Below are 23,149 nucleotides of genomic sequence, written 5' to 3' on the forward strand. Positions count from 1 at the left end.
AAGCAGTATTTGTCGAAGATTAAAATTTGAAAGCCAGCATGAAGGTTCAAGAGATTGGCTCAGTTCTTCAAACAAAATGTGTCTTATATTTTTGCAAATTACTATCTCAAAAATTATAATTTAGTGAATAAAAGAACCTCTCTTTTCTGTCTCTACCCTCTCAATATAGGTCTAAGGGTTTATTCCAAACAAGTCCAGAGTCACCTGAAACAGGTAGAGAAAAAATACCTATCTCCACTCTTTGAACCTAGCTGTAAATGAAGACTCTGGTTGTATTTTTTCCCTCCAAAATTCAAGTTGCAATAAATCATCCACCAACCAGATCCAGAAGGGTTTTCTGCCCATTTTTTCAAAACGAAATTAATACTGTGCTTGTAGCAAAATATTATTTTCAGCAGTTCCCTTTAGAATCACTATGTATTGCTGTTATGAGAATCTTAGCCTGTTAGTATTTTATTATGAAGTTCTGAATAAATATCACCTGTTAACCATGGATGAATATCGAATAAGTGCTAGGTTGGAGCTTTGCCATATGCCCTATAAACAAAACAGTGAAGAAATCAATTCTTTGCCTGTTTCCTCTGACTTCTGGAGACTGGGGGAGAGTGGGTAGTAACTTGCTGACAAGCAGATAATTACAATACTTATCATCCCAGCTCACCTATGCAGGCTAGTGTGTCAGAAGGGTTGAACACTCCCACCATCAATAACCTGTCTTGAGGATTAAGGGTAGAAGTAAGTACCTGTACCTCAACCCAAGGTCTGATTAGCCTGTGCAGAGGCATAAGGTGAGGGTGGTTGCTCCCTTACAACTCTGTGCAGGTGGGTAGGCTAAGTCAGAATTTAGCACCAAGAGTCTTTCATGCCTAAAGAAATACACACTGCATTCTCTATCTATCTGTGATACTTATATCTTATGTATCATTTTGCATATACAAAATGCTGTACTAATATTAATTTAATCCATAATGCAGTTTCCAAATCATGAAGTGCAACCAACAGACTAGCTAGATGGGTGCAGAAAGAAATCTCAATTATTCTCACAAGATTCATCTTCCATATTATTAAAAAAAAAGTCTCTAGCTGTTCTTGTTGTGGAGAAAACCTTGAAAATATGGCATGTAACTGACACAGAGCCATCTACCAGAATTTGTAGAAAGCCTGAAATAACAGCTCTGAGGTATTAACTGCCCCACTCATCTCAATGGGTGCAAACTCAGATGCCAATTACACTTTAAATATGAACATTATTAAGTATTACACTGTTCATGTAAGAAGCATGAAAGAAAGGAAAGGAACTATACTAAGAAGATCCACACTGGCATTTCTCAAAGTGCAAGGGGATAGGGAGAGGCACAAAGGATTACCCATGAAGGCGTGAAAAATGTATAAATCAAGATGTGTAAACCTTTAACAACACATGGTTAGGTTTCAGAGGGTCAGTGATCGATTTCAGTTTCCTGAAAGGGGGAAGGGAAAGAGGTTCAGCTTTCAAAAGTTTGGAAAATCAAAAATGCAACGAAAAGACCTGTGGAATCAGTTAATATTGCTATCCTGATTTTGTAGATGGGAGAAACTGAGATAGCAGGAGGATGATTGACTTGCTCAAGACTGTACTATAAGTGTCAGATTTGGAATTAGAACTCAAAGATTCCTGCCCTCTAGTCTCATGATCAGTCCACTAGACCATACTGCCTCTTTAAAGGAGCTATGAAATACTTTGCACATTCTTTTGCTTTAATGAATCAGATAGACACCCTCCCCCGCAAAAAAAGATAGTTTGAGAGGCTGAAATATAGTACATATAGTATAGTGCTGTTTTAGATATTTAAGAATAATATGTCCTGGACATTTTAGCTCTTCATTCACCAAGCACAGAGTTGATTCTTCTAGAAAGAACAGAAATTGGGGAGAACGTTTGAAAGCTTTGCAAAAAAAACCCAAACACTCTAAGATGTGAGTACTCATTACTTTCTCTAATCCTGGTTTACCACCTGAGATCTGGTTAAAGAATATTATTTTTTCTCCTGTTCAACAAAACAAAATGTTTTAAAAGGTAAAGCATATAAAAAATCTCCATTAATTATTTCTTCCAACTGTAAAATATTTTTGTGTGTTATGTGATCAACTGTTTCCTTTGATTTTTCTATTTTTTTACTACTTTTTTTGTCTGAATATCAGACAGATTGCTCCTGAATTGCAATTGAGCAACCTAAACCTGTGTGCTTAATAATGGCAGAGAACATTTTTATGAGGGAAAAAGTTAATTTTATGTTAACTAGTAAAATTAGTATTGGTATTTAACATTTATGAGACAAATTTAAATTTAAATAATGTTTTGTATCTTCCAAATGCTTTGGATATATGTTGTCACTTCATTTGAAATATTTTAAAAGTTGCCCCTTGATAAATGTAGCATTTTGGCATATAATCAAAATATTTCAACACTGTCTTTCCTATAGTTAGAGTTGATAACCCTGATAAAAATGGCTTTTACATTTATATTTTCATCTGCAATTCAGTGTCTAATCTGCATTTTCCTTTGCTTCCAGCAGCCTCTAAAGCTTTCACATTAAGTAAACAAATTAAAATCAAATGCATCTTTTAAAGCAAGAGACTGACTTAGGCCCCATTAACAAAAAAGTTTATCATGATGTTAACAGACAGATTAAATGAAATTACAGGAAGTAAAATGCAGTTGGTTGACGAGCTATGGACTGACATTTCAGCAAACAAATGCTATCTTTGTTCCATACTGTTTTCAGTCCATCTGAGCAATTCACTAAACACTCTCCAGTAGTGACAGACAACCCGAGATGTATACGTACCATTTTTAGTACAGTCAGCAACTGAAGGGTTTGGGGAACAGAGGGTCACTTACAGCACCTAGGACAGCTCCTTAGCATGGAGCTGTATTCGTTTCAAGGCGGGTCAGTACGCAACTGCCCCCGCTACCACGAACCAAAATCAATCCCTTATATCAGAGAATGAATTGCCCTTTGGCATGATAGACTGCGCTGGCCAACGTGTTATAGCTTCCCAAACCAACAAGACGCACGTTCCAGCGGCAAAGATAATGTTCTCCGGGGACATCAAGTTTCCAGCTCGATCCTGCTGTACCTAACGTTCACCTATAACATATTCCCGCCTACAAAAATGCCCCCGGCAGCATCCAACTCCTAAATGAGTCCTAGAAGCGCTGGCAAACGCTTCCGCCAGGTGGATTGATTTAAGGGCAGCTTCTGGTTACAAGTGCTCAGCTATTCAGGCAGCCTTAGTCCACTGGACTGGTCCCTCCCAACAGCCAGAGCTAGGAGCTCCTACCACAACACCAATTAATACACTTCAGTCCCTTGTCTTTGGGGACCAACCACACCCCAAGCAGCTGCAAAACCAGGAGAAACAAACACAACAACACAACCACCAGCCCCAAGCTATTTGCATACAGAAGACACCAGCTGGGGACTTACCATGTTGACTTCAGAAACCATGTCGATACTGGCAATGTCTATGTTCATCCCAACGCACACAGGAGGTCCTGGGGAGGAGGAGGAGAAGCGATCAGCCCTTACCCATCACTTCTTACCCACAGATTTGTTGGCAACACATCTTCCCTTAACACGAAACACTTTCCCGTCCAGAGACTAGCTGAACACAGACTCACACACACAGACACAGGAAAGAAACAAACACCGCAGCTCACCTCCAAAATCCGGCCGGAGGCGAATGTCGTAGCCTTTCAACAATTTATCCACAGTTTCTTTCACGAAGGACATGTTCCCCGGGTCGTTCACGCTGTGGGATAGATGGGAAGTGGGGACGGGAGGCGAACAATGGGGGTAAAGAAGAGAAAGAGAAAAAGGAGGCATAAGATAGGGAGAGAGAGTGGGAGGTAGGAGAGGGGAGATGGGGAGAGCAGAGGAGGGATGGGGGGATCGGAGAGGGGAGAGCAGAAGAGGGATGGGGGATAGGGGAGATGGGGAGAGCAGAGGAGGGATGGGGGATAGGGGAGAGGGGGAGAGAAGGGGAGGGATGGGGATAGGGGAGATGGGGAGATCAGAGGAGGGATGGGGGATAGGGGAGATGGGGAGAGCAGAGGAAGGATGGGGGATAGGGGAGATGGGGAGATCAGAGGAGGGATGGGGGATAGGGGAGATGGGGAGAGCAGAGGAGGGATGGGGGATAGGGGAGATGGGGAGAGCAGAGGAGGGGGAGCGCAGAGAGGCGAGCAGGGGGGAAGCCGAGGGGAGAGGGGCAGAGAAGAGACGATCAGCTTGTTTTCCTGCCGAAACGCAGCCCTTTAACCCAGCCGCGGCCGCCGGGCGCGCTGGCTCGGAGCAGCCCCTACCTCTGGGCGCAGCAGACCACGGCCACCAGGACGGGAGCGGAGAAGATCCCGAAGATCCTGCCTCCCCCAAAGCCCCACATCCCTCCGCTCCGGGCTCCCTCCCCGCAGCAGCCGCCGCCGCCGCGACCCGAGAGCCGCCCGCTGAGGAAGAGGCGGAGGCGGAGGCGCCAGTCCCCCACCCCCACCCCGGCCCCGGCAGCCGCCCGCACGCCGGGCTGCAGAGACCCCGGCGCCGGGCTGTGCCGAGCCCCGGAGGAACCCCCCGCTCCCCGCCGCCGGAGCCCGGCTGCCTGGCTCCTCCCGCCCGCCTCTGCTCCCTCCGCCCGGGGAGGGGAGGGCTCCTGGGTCTGGGCGGGCGGGGAGCGGGCTGTGCCGGGGCCGGGGTCTCAGGCACTGGGCGAGCGGCGGCTTCCCCGGCTCCTCCCGGCGGGGAGCGAAGCTCTGCGGGGCTGGCTGCTGTGCCACGGGGGGAGCCCGAGAGCCGGCGCCCGGCTGGGACCCCGCCAGCTGCAGCCGCCCCGGCCCCGCGCTCCCAGGAAACAGCCGGGGCAGCCCCCTCAGCCCGGCCCGGCAGCGGAGCAGGCGCCACAGGTGCCCCGGAGCTGCTCCCGCCCCGGCCCCGGCCCCCGCCGGCCAGCGCGCACTAGGGCCCCACAGGCTGGCGGCGGGCTGAGCCGCGGGGGCAAAATGCTCAGTGCGTCCGTGACAGGCTGAGCCTGAGGCGGCCCGTGCGCGGCGCCCTTCGCCCGCGCAGCCGGGAGCAGCGCTGGGTGCGAGCCGCTTCCGCGCGGGCTGCGATGCACCTACGGCCAGGGGCTGAGAAGTGAGCGCAGCTTCCGCCGCGCAGCGCCCTCCGCTAGCGCACCCCTGGGCCGGGCCCGGTGAGTGCGGCTCATGGCCCCAGGCTCCGCTAGCGCACCCCTGGGCCGGGCCCGGTGAGTGAGGCTCATGGCCCCAGGCTCCGCTAGCGCACCCCTGGGCCGGGCTCGGTGAGAGCCCCACATGGTTACAACGCCCTCCACTAGCACCCCCGTACTCCCCCACACACCCCGACCAAGCTCAGCCTGTGCCTCAACTCGTGGCCACAGCTCCCTCCATTAGTCCACCCCTGACCTGGGCCAAGCGGGTAATGCACTTTCCTGGGTGCAAACACACATGCACCCACCAACAGGACTGAGCAATGAGTGCAGCCCATGCGACCAGTTTCTTCCCGCTCACTGGTACCCATAAGCGGGACTGGGTGTGGAATGCAGCTTTGCCCCCAAGTCCCACTGCACTAATACCTCTGTAGCCTGGGTGCGGGAGGATTGGCAGAGGGGTGATGAGGCAGTTAACTTACCAAGGAGGTTAGGTGAGATTTAGGAGTTTAGTACAAGTGCCTGAGAATGGCGGTCCCTGAGTGGGCAGGGAACCTTTGTGGAAGTGGCTACAGTTCCAGTTTTCAGGAGGGTCCAGTAATTTTGAATACCCAATTTGAGATACTTGGGCCTGTTTTTCACAGGTTCTGAGCAATTGTAACTCCCACTGACTTAAAGTTGTGAGTGCTCAGCATCTCTAGGGGGAAAAATCAAGCCTCTAGCTGTCTCAACCCTTAAGCATATTCCCTGGGCTCAGAAAACAAAACACAAATAGAAAAATCCTCATGATTTTAAGGCCTGATGTGATTTTTGAATGCTTGGGGTTGGCCATAGTGAGCCTATGTCTGCAAAGGGAACCTGCAAGTTGGGAAGAGGTACCAAGAAACATAAAAGGAGGAAGAAAAGATTAGAGAATGCTGAAAGAATACACCTTGTATATAATAGAATATTGCATAATACATTTAAAACACTGATAACTTTTCTTAAATAGTCTATTTTATAATTGAAATAATATTCTTTACAGGATTCAGTACATCTGATTAATGTCCTATTCAGGTGCATTGGTAATGCATCTGAGATGTGACTGAATCAACACTCCTGTAGAGTCTGTCATGTTTTATTACTTAAATTAAAATATTCTTTCTCTTATCTGACCTCTCAGATTAACCTCGTCCATTTATTTGTTGCTATCTTAAAAGATAGTCCAACTGGGAGTCCTGGGGCCAGGGAATTGGAAATGGGACATAAAGCATTTTGCCCTTCTGGACCTTGTTTTCAATCTAAGTAATAACTGAAAGTCATTATGACATGAAAGATGTTCAATGGAAAAGAGAAAATGGTCTCCCATTCTTAGTCGACTGTTGTCCACAATACAAAGAGGCACTATGACAACAGTCACTAATTGGCAGACTCAGCAGAAGGACCACAATGGAATATGGGTAGAGTACCTGCAGGTACACACAGGTCTTCTAGGGGATATATCAACTCATCTAGATCAGTTTTTCTCAACCTGGAGGGAGGATGGTTGGGGGCGGTCGCAAGTGCAGGGCCCATGTTAGGGAGTGGCAAGCAGGGCAATTGTCCCTGGCCATACGCCATAGGGGCCCTGCAAAGCTGAGTTACATGCTTCAGCCCCGGGCAGTGGGGCTCAGGCTTCAGACTCCAGAAAGGGGTATAGTAGTCTGGAAAGGTTGAGAACCACTGGTGTAGAGAATGAACTCCATTCTCATCCCTACAAGTAGTCCCTCATGCTCAGGATTAAGTCATATAACTGGAACCATTTAAAATGAAAATTTGTGGTGCAGCTGCTCATTCTGATGAAAAACTTTAGCTTCCCGGACTCTTGGGTCACTCTCTGTGCAGCTGATCTGCCTCTGATTAAAAAATTGTCCAAGACCAGAAAAACTTGTATTCCTCTCTTTCAGAGGTCTGCCTCAGTTATTCCTAGGGAAAATGGATAGGCCGAATGTGAACAGTTGGACCTCTTATATGGAAGATCTGGTATGAAAAGTTAAGGTGGTATCTGTGCAGCTGATGATTAGGTATATAGAAGCATGTGCCTGGCAAGCCTATAGATGTGAAGTAGTACTCTGGAAGTACTAATACTATGGTGGAAACCATTGTCTGAAGAGGGGGGTGGGGCTTCAGATGCTAAGAATCTTTTTTGGGTGATGGGACTTGTTGAAAGAAGTGGAAGTGGGATGAGGAGGCATCCAACATCTTGAGGAGAATTCCAGCTTTCCTCCCTGTAGCCAAGAACATCCACCTTAACATTTCTGGGGAGACAGAAGAGGAGGCACCGACAGGAAGATTACTGTTCTAGGAGCCAATCAATGCATTAAGGAGGTCTGCTTGCAAGCAACTCAAGCATTCTCTGCAATGTATAAATCACCAAGGCTGCAGCAAAAATGCTGGCTTGAAAATCAGGGAAGAGGGACTCAACCACTCCTTGTAAGACAGCACTGGCAGTCGCTGGACTCTTGGGCAGACAAGTTGGATCTGGTTGGCAAAATGGATATGGCTCAGTCTCCATGTTGTGCTCAGAACTACCTGACAGAGCATCTTCTCTTAATTTCCCCCTTTTTGGCTTCTTGTGGCTGACTTTGGTGAAGATACAATCTGCCTAAGGAGAAGAATGTAAACTCAAAGGGTTCAGAAACTCAAATTAAAGGCACACAAAAGGGGAAAGGGATAATCACTGCTAGAACTGAAGCAGTATCTTTTGAGAAATTAGGGATATTAATTGTACTAAACTGGGAAATATGTTACTGCCTGTCTACTCTGCCTTGAAGCATTTTTAATATCCTGCTGGTTTAACCTGCTGAGAAGATGTAATTAATACAGCTCATTGGAAAACTGTTTTTTTCCCTCATGGAAAATCTTGACTTTGTCCAAAAACTGAAAAAAATTGGCCAAATTTTTTTTTGATGAACATCTTGAAATTGCATGCAGAAAGAAGACACTGTTCATTCCCCTCTCTCCCTCCCTCTCCCCTAAAATTCCCTAGTGTAGGCAGAGCTTTAGAGTGAAGACAAAAGTCTATAGAATATGCAGCTGGGGTCAGGGCTTAAGGAATGCTCTGAACCTTGTCTGACAACCGTACACACTGCCTTCACATCTATTCAAACGACGAATCATGATTTCTGGGCGAATTACTTTAGGAGCACATTTTGTCACCCTTGCACGTGTTGAGTGATACCTCCCCCTGCATATAGTGCTACAGATTTCAAAATAGCAGGTAGTGAATGGTGTTGTATGAATCTATTTGTTTTAGTTGCATAACTTGTTTTTCATCTAATTTTTCTAAAACAGTTATGTTGAAGGTTTTTACATACTATGGATTTTATCGTTTTAGTGGGGCTACATGCGGGTGAAGTTTTAATCAATGTGAGTAATGGAGACACACTCTGGTCCTTAATGTGATGTTTGACCCAAATTGTTCTGACTGATAGTTTTTGTAACTAAACAATAAATGAAGACCATTATTTCCTCAACTTCAAGAAAACTTGACTGAAATTTGCTTTACTCGAATAGACTTAAAATAGTATTCTTGTAGCTTGACCACAATTTCTTCTTTGGAAAAAGTTCTGAATTATGCAGAATATGAGTCAGACCCATCAAAATAAAAATATATTGACAATTTGGCACAGGTGAAAATGGTCAGGGCTCTTTATAACCCTGATTTTTCATAATAAAGATTAATATTTATGCACTCAAGTAACATATATACATTAGAGAAGCCTGAAGTGCCTTAGAAATAATATTCTTAATGACTCTCCTGGGGAAAGCACAATTCAGGTCTGGAACAAACAAACAAAGTGGAGTTTCTGAGTTGGCAGTTGATGAAAGATCTATTTAACATGGAGACTGTCAAGAGTTCCTATCTAAATTCCTTCACCAATAACCCTAATATTTTTAACAAAACATTATAAAAATAAATTTAAATGTTAGTAGTTACATTCTGTTCCAGAATCTATATCAGAACAAAGTATAAGGCCCCTACATCAGACGTATCTGTATTTTCATATTTATCCAATAGTATATGAATACTATTTGTTCATATGATTTGTAAGTTAGTCTTTATGTTATTATTTATACTGTAACTATCAGAGGTCCTGGTCAAGACTGCAGCTCCACTGTGCTATACATTGCACAAGCCAGAGTAAAATAGAAAAGGGCTTGTTATCTGATTTGTTGATATTTAATGTTATATATATATATATATATATATGAAGAAAAGGTCAAGTCAACTACTAGTAACTCTAACTTTAATACAGTAGTAGCCTCTGGATAAGGACTAGCTGAAACAAACAAACAAAGAGACATAAGCTTGTGCTGATTTTTTTTGGCCAAATGTCCTTTTCAGTTTTGTCCTGAGCAATGACAAAGTGTTATGACAAAAAACAAAACAAAACAACCAAAAACCTGCAATGACTTGGCATCAAACCTGACTTGCTAAGACTAAGAAGAGTTCTGAAGGTGGTAATGCAGAGCAACAGAAAAATAAAATGGCAGATGGCTTTAAACCTTTTTGCTGTCCTGTACACAGTTTCTTACTTATGCAAAAGTATGGCTTTAACACAAGGAACGAGGTGGTAAGCAATACCTTCAGTGTCTGAAGAATGTGAAAAGATGTCTTGGAGGAGACTGTGTCCACACTCTCACCCTGCCCAGACACACTCCCTGTTGGTGCCTATCGAAGTGCTAATGAGCCCTTCTCTTGAGCTTCAGGAATAAAAACACACCCTCACCCCCACTCTCACCTGACTCAGATATATCCCCCTGGCAGTGCTGGACAGCTCTTCCCTTTCATACTGAGAATGCTGACAGTGTTTTTGGTGCATTCTATGCAAGAGTGACAGGGGAAAGAGCCTGGCTGCCAAATATCAGGATAGTGTGCCAAATTCTTCCTCGATGTAACTATTGAAATTAGTATATGTACACCTAGGATACATACCTCCACTGCATATAATCAATATACACTTAGGATGAGTTTGGCCACATAAACATATAATTATACTTTAAAACTGAAAGTATTGTTAGGGGTGTGTGTGTGTGTATATATATTTATGAGGATCAAAAATATTTGTTACCTTAATTTAAAGATCATGATGTAAAGCTCAGAGTAAGTGGCTTTCTAAGTATGTGTTCATAAAGATTATTAACATTTTAAAAGGGTCAGTGTTCCATTTAAAGAACATAATGTCAATTAGAATATTGTTCATTACTTACCTTGTGTCATAAATTGCATACAATTTTTTGTTCTCTTCAACTGCATTCCTAGAGAAAGAGAAAGTAAATGTGATTTATTTATATATTATATATTCATAATCTAAATAAAACAGAGTTTTAGACCTACAGGATCTTCACACCTTCATCATAGAATCTAGATATGGAAAAAATCTGTTAGTTGTCTTGTCCAATCTTTGCCATGACAAGATTGTTACAATTTGCAGGAAATAGTCTAAACATGTTTTTAATTATGTATCTATAACTCTGTTGCCAAGAAATTAAAAACAAAACAATAGTCACTGATCTTGTGGCACATTCAAAACAAAGCCATCTTCTCTAAGGTTCTTTCTGCTGGCATGACAGGAGGAACTAACCAAGAACCAAATCTTGAAGTCAGTTACAAACTACCATTGATTTCAATGGGAGGAAGAGCAGGCCCAGATGTTTCCAGAGCATTGTTGACATTGCTGATATTACTAGTATAAAAACAGAAGTTTAAGCAAAATAGTTTTTGAGAATGGTGTGATAAATGTTGGAGGTGCTCTGCAATAGTTATTGATTTGTATCCCAAAATGTGATTTATGTGCTATGTGTTTAAGTCTAACAGAAGGGATCACACAGTTTCCACACCCACAGGTAATTACGGGTGATTATGTGCCATTAAGGCTGAATTGGGTCTAACTACACAAACAGTGCAGGAACCACTAGCATTCTCCTAGATCAGTGTTTCTCAAACAGGGAAAGCCTCATCTGCAGGCAAGGCCACCGGTGGGGGGACAAAGGGGGAAATTTGCCCCAGGCCCCGCAGGGGCCCCGTGATCTCTGGCCGAGAATCCCTTCCCTGGCTAGAGGTGCCTTTTTAATTTTTACTCACCCAGCGGTGGCCTGGGTCTTCGACGGCACTTCGGCGGTGGGCCCTTCACTCGCTCCGGGTCTTCGTTGACACTTTGACGGCGGGTCCTTCAGTGCTGCCGAAGATGCGCCGCCCGGTGAGTACAAGTGCCGCAGCAGGTGGTGCCTTTTTTTTATTTCCGCTACCCCGCTTTGCCCCAGGCCCCCTGAATCCTCTGGGCGGCCCTGTCCGCAGGTCCGGCTGATCACGGCTCCCACTGGCCGCGGTTTGCTGATCCAGGCCAATGGGAGCTGCTGGAAGCAGCACGGGCTGAGGGACTTACTGGCCATCACTTCCAGCAGCCCCCATTGGCTTGTAGCGGCGAACCACGGACAGTGGGAGCCGCGATCGGCCAGACCTATGGACGGGGCAGGTAAACAAACCGGCCAGACCCGCCAGGGGCTTTCCTTATACAAGCGGTGACCCCAGTTTGAGAAACACTGTCCTAGATGGCTTGGCTGGATGCTCTGTCCCAGTGGTTCTCAACCAAGGATACATGTACCCTGGGGGTATGCAGAGGTCTTCCAAGGGGTAGATCAACTTGTTTAGATATTTGCTTAGTTTTACAACAGGCTACATAAAAAACACTAACAAAGTCAGTACAAACTAAAATGTCATATAGACAATGACTTGTTTATACTGCTCTATATACTATACTCTGAAATGTAAGCACAATATTTATTTCCAATTGATTTATTTTATAATTAGAAGGTAAAAATGAGAAAGTAAGCAATTTTTCAGTAATAGTGTGATGGGACACTTTTGTATTTTTATGTCTGATTTTCTAAGTAAGTAGTAGTTTTTAAGTGAGGAGAAACTTGAGGGTACGCAAGACAAATCAGACTCCTTAAAGGGGTACAGTAGTCTGGAAAGGCTGAGAGCCCTGCTCTGGCCAACTGGGAAAAAATAGCCAGAGGTAGAAGGAAGAGGTCACATCTGGGAGCCCAGACTAGCACACGGAGGGTGACGGCTCAAAAACAAAAACAAAACCTACCAAACAAATTAGTTTTCTCAGGGAAAGAGGAGACAGGCTCTCAGCTTACCCAGGTACATCTAGAATGGAGCTGGATATTACAGGTAAAATACCCAAGAGATCTCTGATCAAGCTAGCATGCTAAAAATAAAAGTGTAGTTGAAGCAACTCAAATGGTAGGAGGGGCTAGCCAACTTGAGTAGCCATCCAAGATCCTACGTACATATTCTAGGCAAATACCCTCTCCTGCTGCTCACACTACTGCAGCTATATGTCTATTTTTACTGTGTTAGCTTGATCAGTTAGTGTGGGTATGTTTACTTGTGACGTTATTGATATAATCTGGGACCATATAGAACATGGTTGCAACCAAGGTCCTGTAGTGGCACCAAATCTTATGTAAAGGGGGTCATATGAGGTGTCTAAGACCAGGTTATGCGTTGCTGGTTATGATTATGCTGTCTGTATGCATGTGTCATTTTTTAGTTGAAGTTATGAATATTGGCTCTATACTGTCTGTACTTCAAACTTATGCTATGCTTCTGGGTGACATTCCAGTCAAGTTGATGTTAGCTCTGCTTAGCCTGCTTGATGGCCCATTAAGGACCATCAGCTACACAACTGACCCCTTGAGAGAAGGCAGATACACCTTGTGACTCATCAAAGTATGCAGGAACTTGCCCATGTGACTCCAGACTCCATTTTGCTGTAATTTTCCACAGTAAGGACAAAGAGATTCTTACACCTGGAAAAGACTATAAAAGGCTGATGCTTCATCTCCATCTTGTCTTCAATCCTGCTTCTTACCTCTGGAGGGACTTTGTTACAAGGAAGCTCTACACAAAGGACTGAATGACCCATCACAGCAGGGGATGTACTCCAGAGACTTGATTTGAACCTGCAGTTTACTCCATCACTGCTACAAGCCTGAACTAAGAACTTTGCCATTACTGTATGTAATTTATTCCATTTAACCAATTCTAGCTCTCATCTATATCTTTTTCCTTTTATGAATAAACCTTTAGATTCTAAAGGATTGGCAACAGCGTGATTTGTGGGTAAGATCTGTTTTGTATATTGACCTGGGTCTGGGGCTTGATTCTTTGGAATCGAAAGAACCTTTTCCTTTATTGGGGTGTTGGTTTTCATAACCATCCACCCCCAGGACGAGTGGCACTGGTGGTGATACTGGGAAACTGGAGTGTCTAAGGGAATTGCTTGTGTGACTTGTGGTTAGCCAGTGGGGTGAGACCAAAGTCCTCTTTGGCTGGCTGGTTTGGTTTGCCTTAGAGGTGGGAAAACCACAGCCTTGGGCTGTAACTGTCCTGTTTTAAGCGATTTGTCCTGAATTGGCACTCTCAGTTGGGTCCCGCCAGAACAGCATCGTCACACTACTCAAGCTAGAAATTATACCTTCCAGCTCTAGTGCAAGACATACTCCATGTCTACATTGCACCGTTAAACCAGATGGACACCTGAGTCTGGGAACCTAGGTTAGCCTAGCCAGGGTGCGAGTATCCCCCACAGCAAAGTCATACCTGAGTTACTGTGTCCTCACTGTTTCTGCACGCATCCATGTGTGTCAGGGAATGTATCCCATGGTTCTTTGTGCTGAGATGCTCCAATCAATTGTGTCAATTGTGGGAGAACCTGTCTGCCCTTCAAGGGGAATTGTGGGAAGGCACTGAACGGCTATCAGCACTCAAGTAACCTCACTGTTGAGTGGGCAGGATCCAGCCTGAGTCAGCCTGGAGCTTGGGCTCTAACCAACAACCCTAGCTTAGGAAGCTACCTAGATTTAAATGCATCTCCAAACCCTGTTCAGAGGGTTTTATATGTGGATGGGGTGGGGGTAAGTAGGGGAGGACAGTGGTAAGAGCCTAGTTTAACTGTGCAGTGCAGATATACCCTCAGAGACCAGGCTGGGTCCCAGGAGATACCTGGCTGTCTGAAAGTATGTTTGTTGGTACACAGCTTAACCTGTAACTCAGAAGGAAAGCCCATCAAACTTAGATAGTAATGAAGCATATGTTTTGATGAGATGCATTTGTTGTTTTTAAATCATGTTTGCTAATGCTTTGTTCCAACTGCTAAATAAAATACTTTATGAAGGCTGTTAGTCAATTTCACAGGTTGTCAGAGGGAGGAAATGCAGGTACCTGAAATCCAGTCAAACCTGCAGTGTGATAAAAGTTGGTAACACAAGACAGTATACCCTAGTCCTGGTCTAAGAGTAGAAGAATCACAAGAGTCCACCCCAATACAATTTAGGGCAAGAGGCCCAAAAACTGAGGGGGAGGAGGAACTCAGAGAGCCCAGAAAGAGGCCATAGGTAACTGTGACAAATGGCATTTACACTTGATGGAAAATAGTCTTTTAACTAGGCATGTTTAGAAAAAGTAACTGACAAATAAAGGTATAGTAGTCGTAATAAATATACATTATGTGCCAAATTCACTATTGGCAGAAGCGGGCACAAGTGCATTTGCTTCAAAGTTAGTATTCAAACTATAAATGGCCAAAGTCTCTATTTGAAATCTCAATTAAATATAAACATACTCCTTAGGCATAAATGACTTGGATATACTGATGACAGTTCCTGTAATATCTCATAAGAGAATGCAAAACAGTAAGCCACATGACCACATATCCTTTTAGCATACGTCAGCACAAAGAACGGACTCAGGCTTTTTCTTGAGTAGAAAGGTAACAACATCAAAGGTGTATCAGAAGAACAATTTAAGCAAATGATGTCACTATGATTGCCACTGGAAAATGGAAGGAATAAAATGCAATCTTTTAAATGTTAAGTTTCAGAATGGGGCTTTTATTCAGACGAATAATACACCTTTTCTTTTTCTTTTACAGAAATGTAGATACTCCTTGATGTTGAAACTCTCCTATTCTACACAGGAGTAAACTTGCAAAACCCTATTAGTCTCTGCAAAGAAGGATGCCTCAGTATGAATGATGAGTAAATTAACTTCATTTCCTATTGATGCTTTCTACTGAGTACCAGTGGAAGCTATACTTCTGAAAGGATCACATGTGATTCTCCCCTCACAAAACACCACAGTAATGAACTACTTACATTAAAAGCACTCTGTGGTATAGGAATATCATTATATATAAGGTATCCTTATCACAAGATTTAATAAAGGAACAAAAATGCTTTGAATACTATGCATGCACTTGCCTACAGCCATTATTAAGCAAAGAAACACTGTGTGCAGCCAGGCAGTCATTGATGGTAAATCAAATGGAGGGCATATGGTATTGCTGCTGGTGGTGGTGGTTTTGTTGCTAGAAAAGGCTAACGTTTTGCAATTGTGCTTATTATTAACTCAACTGTTTTTCCCCATAAATCACACTTGGTAGGACACAGGAAAACACACTGTGAACAACCTGTACTGAACTGCTAGCTAGGACTTGCCCTGTGAACTGCTAAATGTAAAAGTCATAGTGTTTCTCCAAGATGGAGAATTTCTGGACAATATCATAAGAGACATTCAGAATATCTTTCAGAAAACATATGGTGGCTTGGTGAGGACCAAGGCCAGGACTGCTTGTACTTGACCTTTGTATTATGAGTTTGGACATTGGATCTGCTCTCTATGTAAAGGACAATGCCTTGCTGTATGCATACAGCCTTTTTGATTATTTGTAGAAGATGACTGTGTCTGAGAGCGGGGAAGAAATACATAGTATTGTTAAGTGACTGACAGCCCCGTACACTGAGGTCCTTAAATCACAGAAGTAGTACAGAATACATATGCAGAGAGCTTTTAGGATTCTAGAAAGAGGATCATCAGCATTTGCTTAGCAGGATTGTGTTCCCTGAATATTGTCTCTGTTAAAGGAGAGTGGGCTGCAGAGGAATATGAATGTTGTCACTCTTTATGTTAGCTCCGTACTCAAAGAATGCACCTACTGTGTGTTTGTTCTTTATGACCTAACATGACATAACTTACACATCTTAAATTTACATAACTCACATAACTTGTATGACATTACAAGCTATGTTTAGCATCTTCCAATAGTGCAAGATAGTTTAAGACAAGGACTAAAGAAAAACACCATATTCACTTGGATATTCAGGAATATTTAGGGAGGTGGAATGTAATTATCTTTGCTGGAATATAGCCAGGACACAAAACATCACAAATGTTCCATGAGAACACTACTAATTCTATATATATATATATATTTAATGGAATAACTCAGCAGAAAAATACAGTTGCAAGGGATAATGTTTATAACTCAAGAGAGAATGCTTAAAGCAAGAAAACAAAGTAAATTAACAGAAAACTTTCTGTCTTGGAGTTCAAAACAGTCACGTGACCCTGGACATAGAGCGTTATCACCCATAGTAATGATTTCCTTTTTGCCTCTAAAGAAAGCAGATTTGTAGTCCTCATCCAAGTACCTGTGCAGAAGGAGAAAACTGAGATGAGGTTCATCTCTTTTTCTGTGGGACCAGGTAGTTCTCCTGCATCCTGACACATTATATTTAACCCCTTTAAAGACTAGTGTGAGCAGGGGTTTTCCCCAACTTCCAAAGCACACACTCTGTGTAGAGTCCAAATTTACCCTCTTACTTGAATTTGACTTAATTATCACTGAAATTAGCAATAAGATATAAAAATTCATCTCAAAACTTGTCCCCAGGCTTAGCTGTTGCTAGGGTTTCTACTTCAAGACTAGTCAGTCTACACTCTAGATACTCCCATCTCTCTTACATCCAGTAGGGGGAATGAGGTACCTGGACTGTGAAACTATTTAAGCTTTTCCTAGAAGGTTCAACACCTGGTAACGGGGGTGGGTGTTTCAGGCAAACACTGCTCATTTTGTGTGTCCAGTTCTGGTGTCCACAATTCAGGATGGATGTTGATAAATAGGAGAAGCTTCAGAGAAGAGTCAAAAGAATGATTAAAGGACTGAGGAGTGCAGGGAGCTCAATCTAGTTAGCTTAACAAACAGAAGGTTATGGACTGGATCACAATCTATAAATATCTACATGGAGAACAAAAATTGGCTAATGGGCTCTGCAGTCTAGGAGACAAAGGTATAACAAGATCCAGTGCCTGGAAGTTGGTGACACACAAATTCAGACTGAAAATAAGACACAAATGTTTTACAGTGAGCATAATTAACCAACACAACAATTTACTCAGGGCTATGGTGGATTCTCAATCTCTGGCAATTTTCAAATCAAGAATGGATGTTTTTTCTAAAAGTTATGCTCTAATTCAATTAAGAATTAATTCAGAGAAGTCCTATGGCCTGTGTTATACAGAAGGCCAGACTAGATGATCACAATGGTTCCTCCTGGCCTTATAATATATGAATTTGTGATTGGTAATAATAGATGCTGATAAATTATTTTAATAAGTAAAAACCTATAAAAAATAAGAATGCACACTCTACATATCAAATGCAAAAACTGCAAATTGTGTGTAGGAATTCCTTGATATTAAAGACACAATTATTGAATTATCACTGTAGTCTGTTGAAATCATAGTAGGCAGCAGACTGGAGAATTCTTCTATAAATATAAAATTCACTTATCTATCTCTTATTTTTAATGCATAAATAAAGCATGTGTGAGACAAGTTTTCATAAATAAATACCAAAAAATGTTTATGTATGAGGAGCTTACAGTATGCGGTTCTAGCTGAAATAAATGTTTCAGTGAGCATGATGATTTATTCAAATGTTATGTTAAGTAAGCATTCAATATGCTTTTATGTAATTCTGATGCCTAAGTTACATGTGACTATGATAGTTTTATTACTTCCTTGACGTTTCATTGCATCCCTGGATATTCCCTTTTTCTATCATCAAGTCCCATAAACAGTGCAGAAAGCATAGTTTCCTACAGAACAAAAATTGTCAGTACAATACATTTGAGGTCCAATTCTATGACGTGCCAAACACCCTCAACTTCCTTTGAAGTCAAGAGGACCTGTGGATGTTTAGCATCACTCAGGATCATGCTCATGAATCAGAAGTCTACATATTCCTTTACATTTTCGGGATCAGGTACAAAGGATATTAATGAAAAAGTATAAAAGCGAGACTGTGTTAAAATATTGATTCTTACTTACTCTCAGTTTAATCTACTAGTATTCTCAACATATATAGGATCAAGTAATGTCTGGTGTGACTTCAACAGACTTTTCACTATGAACTTGATCCACAGAGTTCATTTAATGCACTTTATTTTATGTTATTATACTTTCAAAAACATATGCCCCTGAATTTATTGTGACCATGCCACTAAAGCAGTTATCAACCCTTCAGAGATCCTATAGATTTCATCAGCATGTGCTGCATATATATATATATTATAGATTCTGATTTGTTTTTCTTAAATCAGTGGGTATGTCTACACTTAAAACAATACAGTGGCACAACTGCAGCTGCACCACTGTAGCACTCCAGTGTAGACACAACCTATGCCAATAGGAGGAGTCCTCCCATCAGTGTAGGTACTTCACCACCCCACAAGGCAGTAACTAGATTCATGGAAGAATTCTTTTATCCACCTAACACTGTCTACACTGGAGGTTAGATCAGCACAGCTACCTCTAGAGGAGTGTATATTTTTCACACCCATGAGAGATGTAGCTATGCAGATGTAAGTTTCCAGTGTAGACAAGCCCTGTGGTACTTCACCTGAGAAAGAACCTTCTTGTATACTTTTTAAATTTCTACTCCTATTCCCTATGGCACTATCTGCACTGTTAGGCTGATCAAAAGTTTGATAATGTGTCCTTCTTAACTTTTGTGAGTTACAAAATTATTTTGCAAAGTATGTTTACTTTTAGAAATGGAGACTTTCAAATGCATTTAGGCCAAGATTTTCAAAAGCAACTAGTGATTTTGTCTGTCTCGGTGTTTGTATGCTGAATCTAATACTTCAAAGGAGCCTGTTTTTCAGAAGGCAGGGCTCAGCACTGTCTGAAAATCAGGCCTATTTAAGGTGTCTCAGATTGGGGACCCAAAACTGAGCAACCCAAAATAGTGAATGACTTTTGAAACTCTTGGCCTTAGTGCTTGTGTAAGCCCTGGAGAGTTTCCCATAGGATAGGAAAAATGGTGTATGTATTATTACTATGTGGGCCAGTGGTGGACATGATATCAAGCTGTCTGAGGCCCTGATCCTATACCACTGAAGTAAATGGGAATTTTAACATGGAGCTAGACTGGATCTTGAACCTAGACTCTCAGCAGTCCAAAACCAGTACCAGGCCCTTAATGACCTCATCTGGCAAGCAAATACACATACAAAATCCTAACCTACTCCTTAAGCCTCTTTTTAGTCTCATAAATAGTTTCCTCCAGCTTAAGGAGGAATATGAGTAATGTGGGTAAAATAAAAATGCCTTTTTGATAATATCTTCTCTATCACTGTAACATCTAAAGCCTTTGCTACAAAGTGGCATGCAGGAAAGTTAAGGGAAATCAATTAAAAGTGTGAAATCAATGCACATAAATTAAAGCATATTTAATATAGGAGTAAAGTGACCTTAGTTTGCTGTAACATAATCCTGAGGATTAAGACAAGCCCTAAATGCTAACAAGAGCTGGTTGAGCTATTTGTTATGAACAAGTTGTCAGATATAGCCCCCTTTTTTGTTCTCAAACATGATTTTCTGAGTATGTTCACTGTTGGTAATTGTTCTTTGAGCTGACTAGGTTCTTGCAAACTGTAGTGTGTATTCATTAGAATCTTCAGAATTTACTATTCAAGCTGTTTGATTGGCCACCTAAATTCACATGTAATATTTTCTGTTTCCTGGCTGTATGGCATATCATATATATACAGGAGCTGTACTAGACAAAACATCACCGGGATGTTGAATCTCTCACAGAGTGAGAGTTGGAAACACTTTAGAAAGCAGGAAATAAAAAGAGGCCTAGGACTTTAAAATCTTTTCCTGTCCTTTTTGAACAATAAAGCATTATAATTGCCTATGTATGGGCAGTTTAGATTTTAAAATATCTGTGTGAAAGCAAGAAACATATAAGCTACATTTATTGGCCATCTAGAAAATGTCATATTTGGTTACAGTATCTCCTGGAAGATCCCTACCAAGTTACTGAAAACTCTTTCTTAGGTCAGTGCAATCCAGCAGTATGGATCCCAGTATCCATGATATCCAAGGGTTCTGGAGTCCACATACTAATTTGATTTTCAAGATAAGAGCCTTAAATTTTAAACTCTTTAGGACAGGGATTTTTCTTTCTATGGTTGTACAAGGCCTAGCACAAAGGGGCCCACAATCATGGCTGAGGCCTTTGTATGCCATCATAGTATAAATTAAATTACAATATGTAGAAGGACCAGGCAGTCATTTTAATAATGAATAATAGAGCCAGTAGACCTTTTTTTCCCAATTAAACAATTTTTTGCTGAAAAAATGGGTTTTCATCAAAAACAAAATTTGTCATGATTTTTTTAAAGTGAAAATATTCAGGTTTTTTATCAACAAAACTGAAAAATGATGAACAATTGAAAAACAAAAATGATTTAAAGGTTTAGATTATTGGTTTAAATCTATTGGTTAAATAGTTTTTGCTTGCCAAAAACTGAAGATTTTTTGGCTTTTCAGGAAAAACCCAAAAATTTTCACAGACATTTTTTGACAATTTTTTTTAAATGTTCATTTTCATCAACATTTTCAAAGGGAAAAAATCATTTCCTGACCAGCTTTAATGATCATGTTCATTTATATGTGCATATATTCATTTTTGCACAAATATCTATATTTGCATGAATGTAAGCTCCCATCCCACAAACATTTTCACAAACAAAATCCCATCCCCAAAATGCATATGGGAAAGCTAATAAAAAAGCGTGCAAAATATACATGACCAGATTGAATCATGAGTTGAATTAAGCAAATACATTCAAGAAAGCATTTTTTTCTCGTACTTGCTAACTTTAGACTCAACCAATATTATCAACCTGATAAACACCTTACACTATCCCATTTTGTAAGCAAAGATCAAAGCAGTCATTTAAAATAATATTTAACTTTATATTTTTTGTTAGAGGTGGAGTCCTCATAAAATAAAATGAAATTGGCCCAGAATGTGTTAGGAAAGTTGAATGTAAAATCACAACTCTCATCCTTACGTTATTCTTCAGAACTGGGTTGAATAGTTAAGAATGTATTTCTTTGGGGACATCTAACAGCATCATATCATCACCTCAAGAGGTTTTTTCTTATATCCACAACCCTCCCTTACACATAAGAAAGTTCTGATGCGAAGGATCATTCACTCAAAATTGTGTCAATAACAAAGTGTATGTATCTTCTCATTCCCTCTACTTAACATCAAGTGGTAAAGCGAGAGAACTGTAGAGTGAAGCTAAGTGTTTCTGGCACTCTATGGAAGAGCAAGGAGACACTCTTTGTCCGGAAAAGTAACCCAGAAGAACTAACACCATTTATATTTTACAGGTTTTTATAAAACATGAATATATATAAATTATTTAGTAAAAAGCATTTAAATTGTTCTGAATATCATGGGACACCTCACCCTACTCCCTTTCATTGCATGAGCCTTATTTTCTAATTTACAGTGGTTTTAATATTTGGTCAAGATCTCACTGTATTCATTCATCCACTAGAATCAGTATGCTGCATGGCTTTGTTTATAATTAGCTTTAAAAAGCTGTATTATCTATTGGAAGCACAAGAAAAGTATCATACACAGTAAGGATGTTTGCTGATTGGCCTAGAGGCTATAATAATACTAATAGAAAAATGCTGAACACTAACTTTATATAGAACCTTTCATCCAAAGGCATCAAGGGCTATACAAACATTCATTAATGAAGTCTCCTAACTCTTTGTTTATACCCCATTTAAAAGATGGGGAAACTGAACACAGAGGGATTAAATGATTTACCAAGTTCTAAGGTGAACCAGTAGCAGAGATGGGAATAGAATCCAGCTGTTTTGACAACCTCCTAGCTTTATCTTAAATCTTAAATAATCTTAAAAGTGGCTCTAGTTTCATTATGGTAATGAATGTGTTTTCTAGAACATCTCATGTGTTTTCTAGAACATGTCCAAAGATGTTAAGGGAAAAAACCCTATTTACTCAAATAACTGTTCTGTAGCACTTCTAAGATTCTAATACTCTTGCAGTTACATGTATATCTCTTATTATAGACTGCTTAGTTTGCTAATATTTAAAAAGAGATGTGTATTATTAGTAGTAGTAGATATCTTAAATCTTAGTGAAGCATTTCAGTAGAAATATCCACGATGGGAATAAAATTTACTCAGCTGAACGTGATCTAGTTTATTTTTTGCCTGAGATTTAAGCTTTTAATATAGCATTTCCCAGGCAAAGTTCTGTCTTATTCAGTTTCTGAGACACCATTCCTTTTTGAAGGTTTAAATGAAAAGTCTTTAAAACAGTAACAAGCTAAGAAAACACCCCAAACTTATTGTTTTCATCAACATTTAACTGTAGTCCTCTTCTCGATAGGAGCCCTTCATTACTAAATGACATTGCTACAAGTCCATTGTAATTAATCCTGCAGAGAAGGAACCAGAGTTGACAGCTTGCATATTCCATTGTGACATGTACTGGTGTCTTTTCCAGTTTCCCTTCTGAAAAGACTAAGCCATTGGCTTCCATAACAAATCTTTTTTAAACTTATTTTTTATCTATGCCTTTATCAATATCTTTCAAAGACCCTTGTACAGATGATTCAGTTAGAACAATTTTTAAATGATAATCTTTGAAAACATTACTCTGCTGACAAGCTATATTTTGGAGTTAGATAACAGGTGGATACTACAGGCCAGATTGTACCTGGC

The 23,149-nt window shown here is 41.2% G+C and overlaps 1 protein-coding gene across 2 annotated transcripts in view; it reads right to left on the reverse strand.

The window, feature by feature from the left end:
* GABRB3 (gamma-aminobutyric acid type A receptor subunit beta3) overlaps positions 1–23,149 on the reverse strand; it is a 262,321-nt gene that overhangs the window by 143,872 nt on the left and 95,300 nt on the right. The window contains exons 2-4 of one of the 2 annotated variants that reach the window (XM_039490494.1): positions 10,438–10,485; positions 3,704–3,795; positions 3,471–3,538 (exon numbers count right to left, since the gene is read on the reverse strand). In XM_039490494.1, the coding sequence (XP_039346428.1) occupies positions 3,471–3,538; positions 3,704–3,795; positions 10,438–10,485 (208 nt within the window). Of the gene's footprint in view, positions 1–3,470; positions 3,539–3,703; positions 3,796–4,348; positions 4,470–10,437; positions 10,486–23,149 lie in introns of those variants that run through there. The other variant, XM_039490501.1, reaches the window with a different exon arrangement.

Source organism: Mauremys reevesii, linkage group 1 (genome assembly GCF_016161935.1).
Source record: "Mauremys reevesii isolate NIE-2019 linkage group 1, ASM1616193v1, whole genome shotgun sequence".
Taxonomy (NCBI): Eukaryota; Metazoa; Chordata; order Testudines; family Geoemydidae; genus Mauremys; species Mauremys reevesii.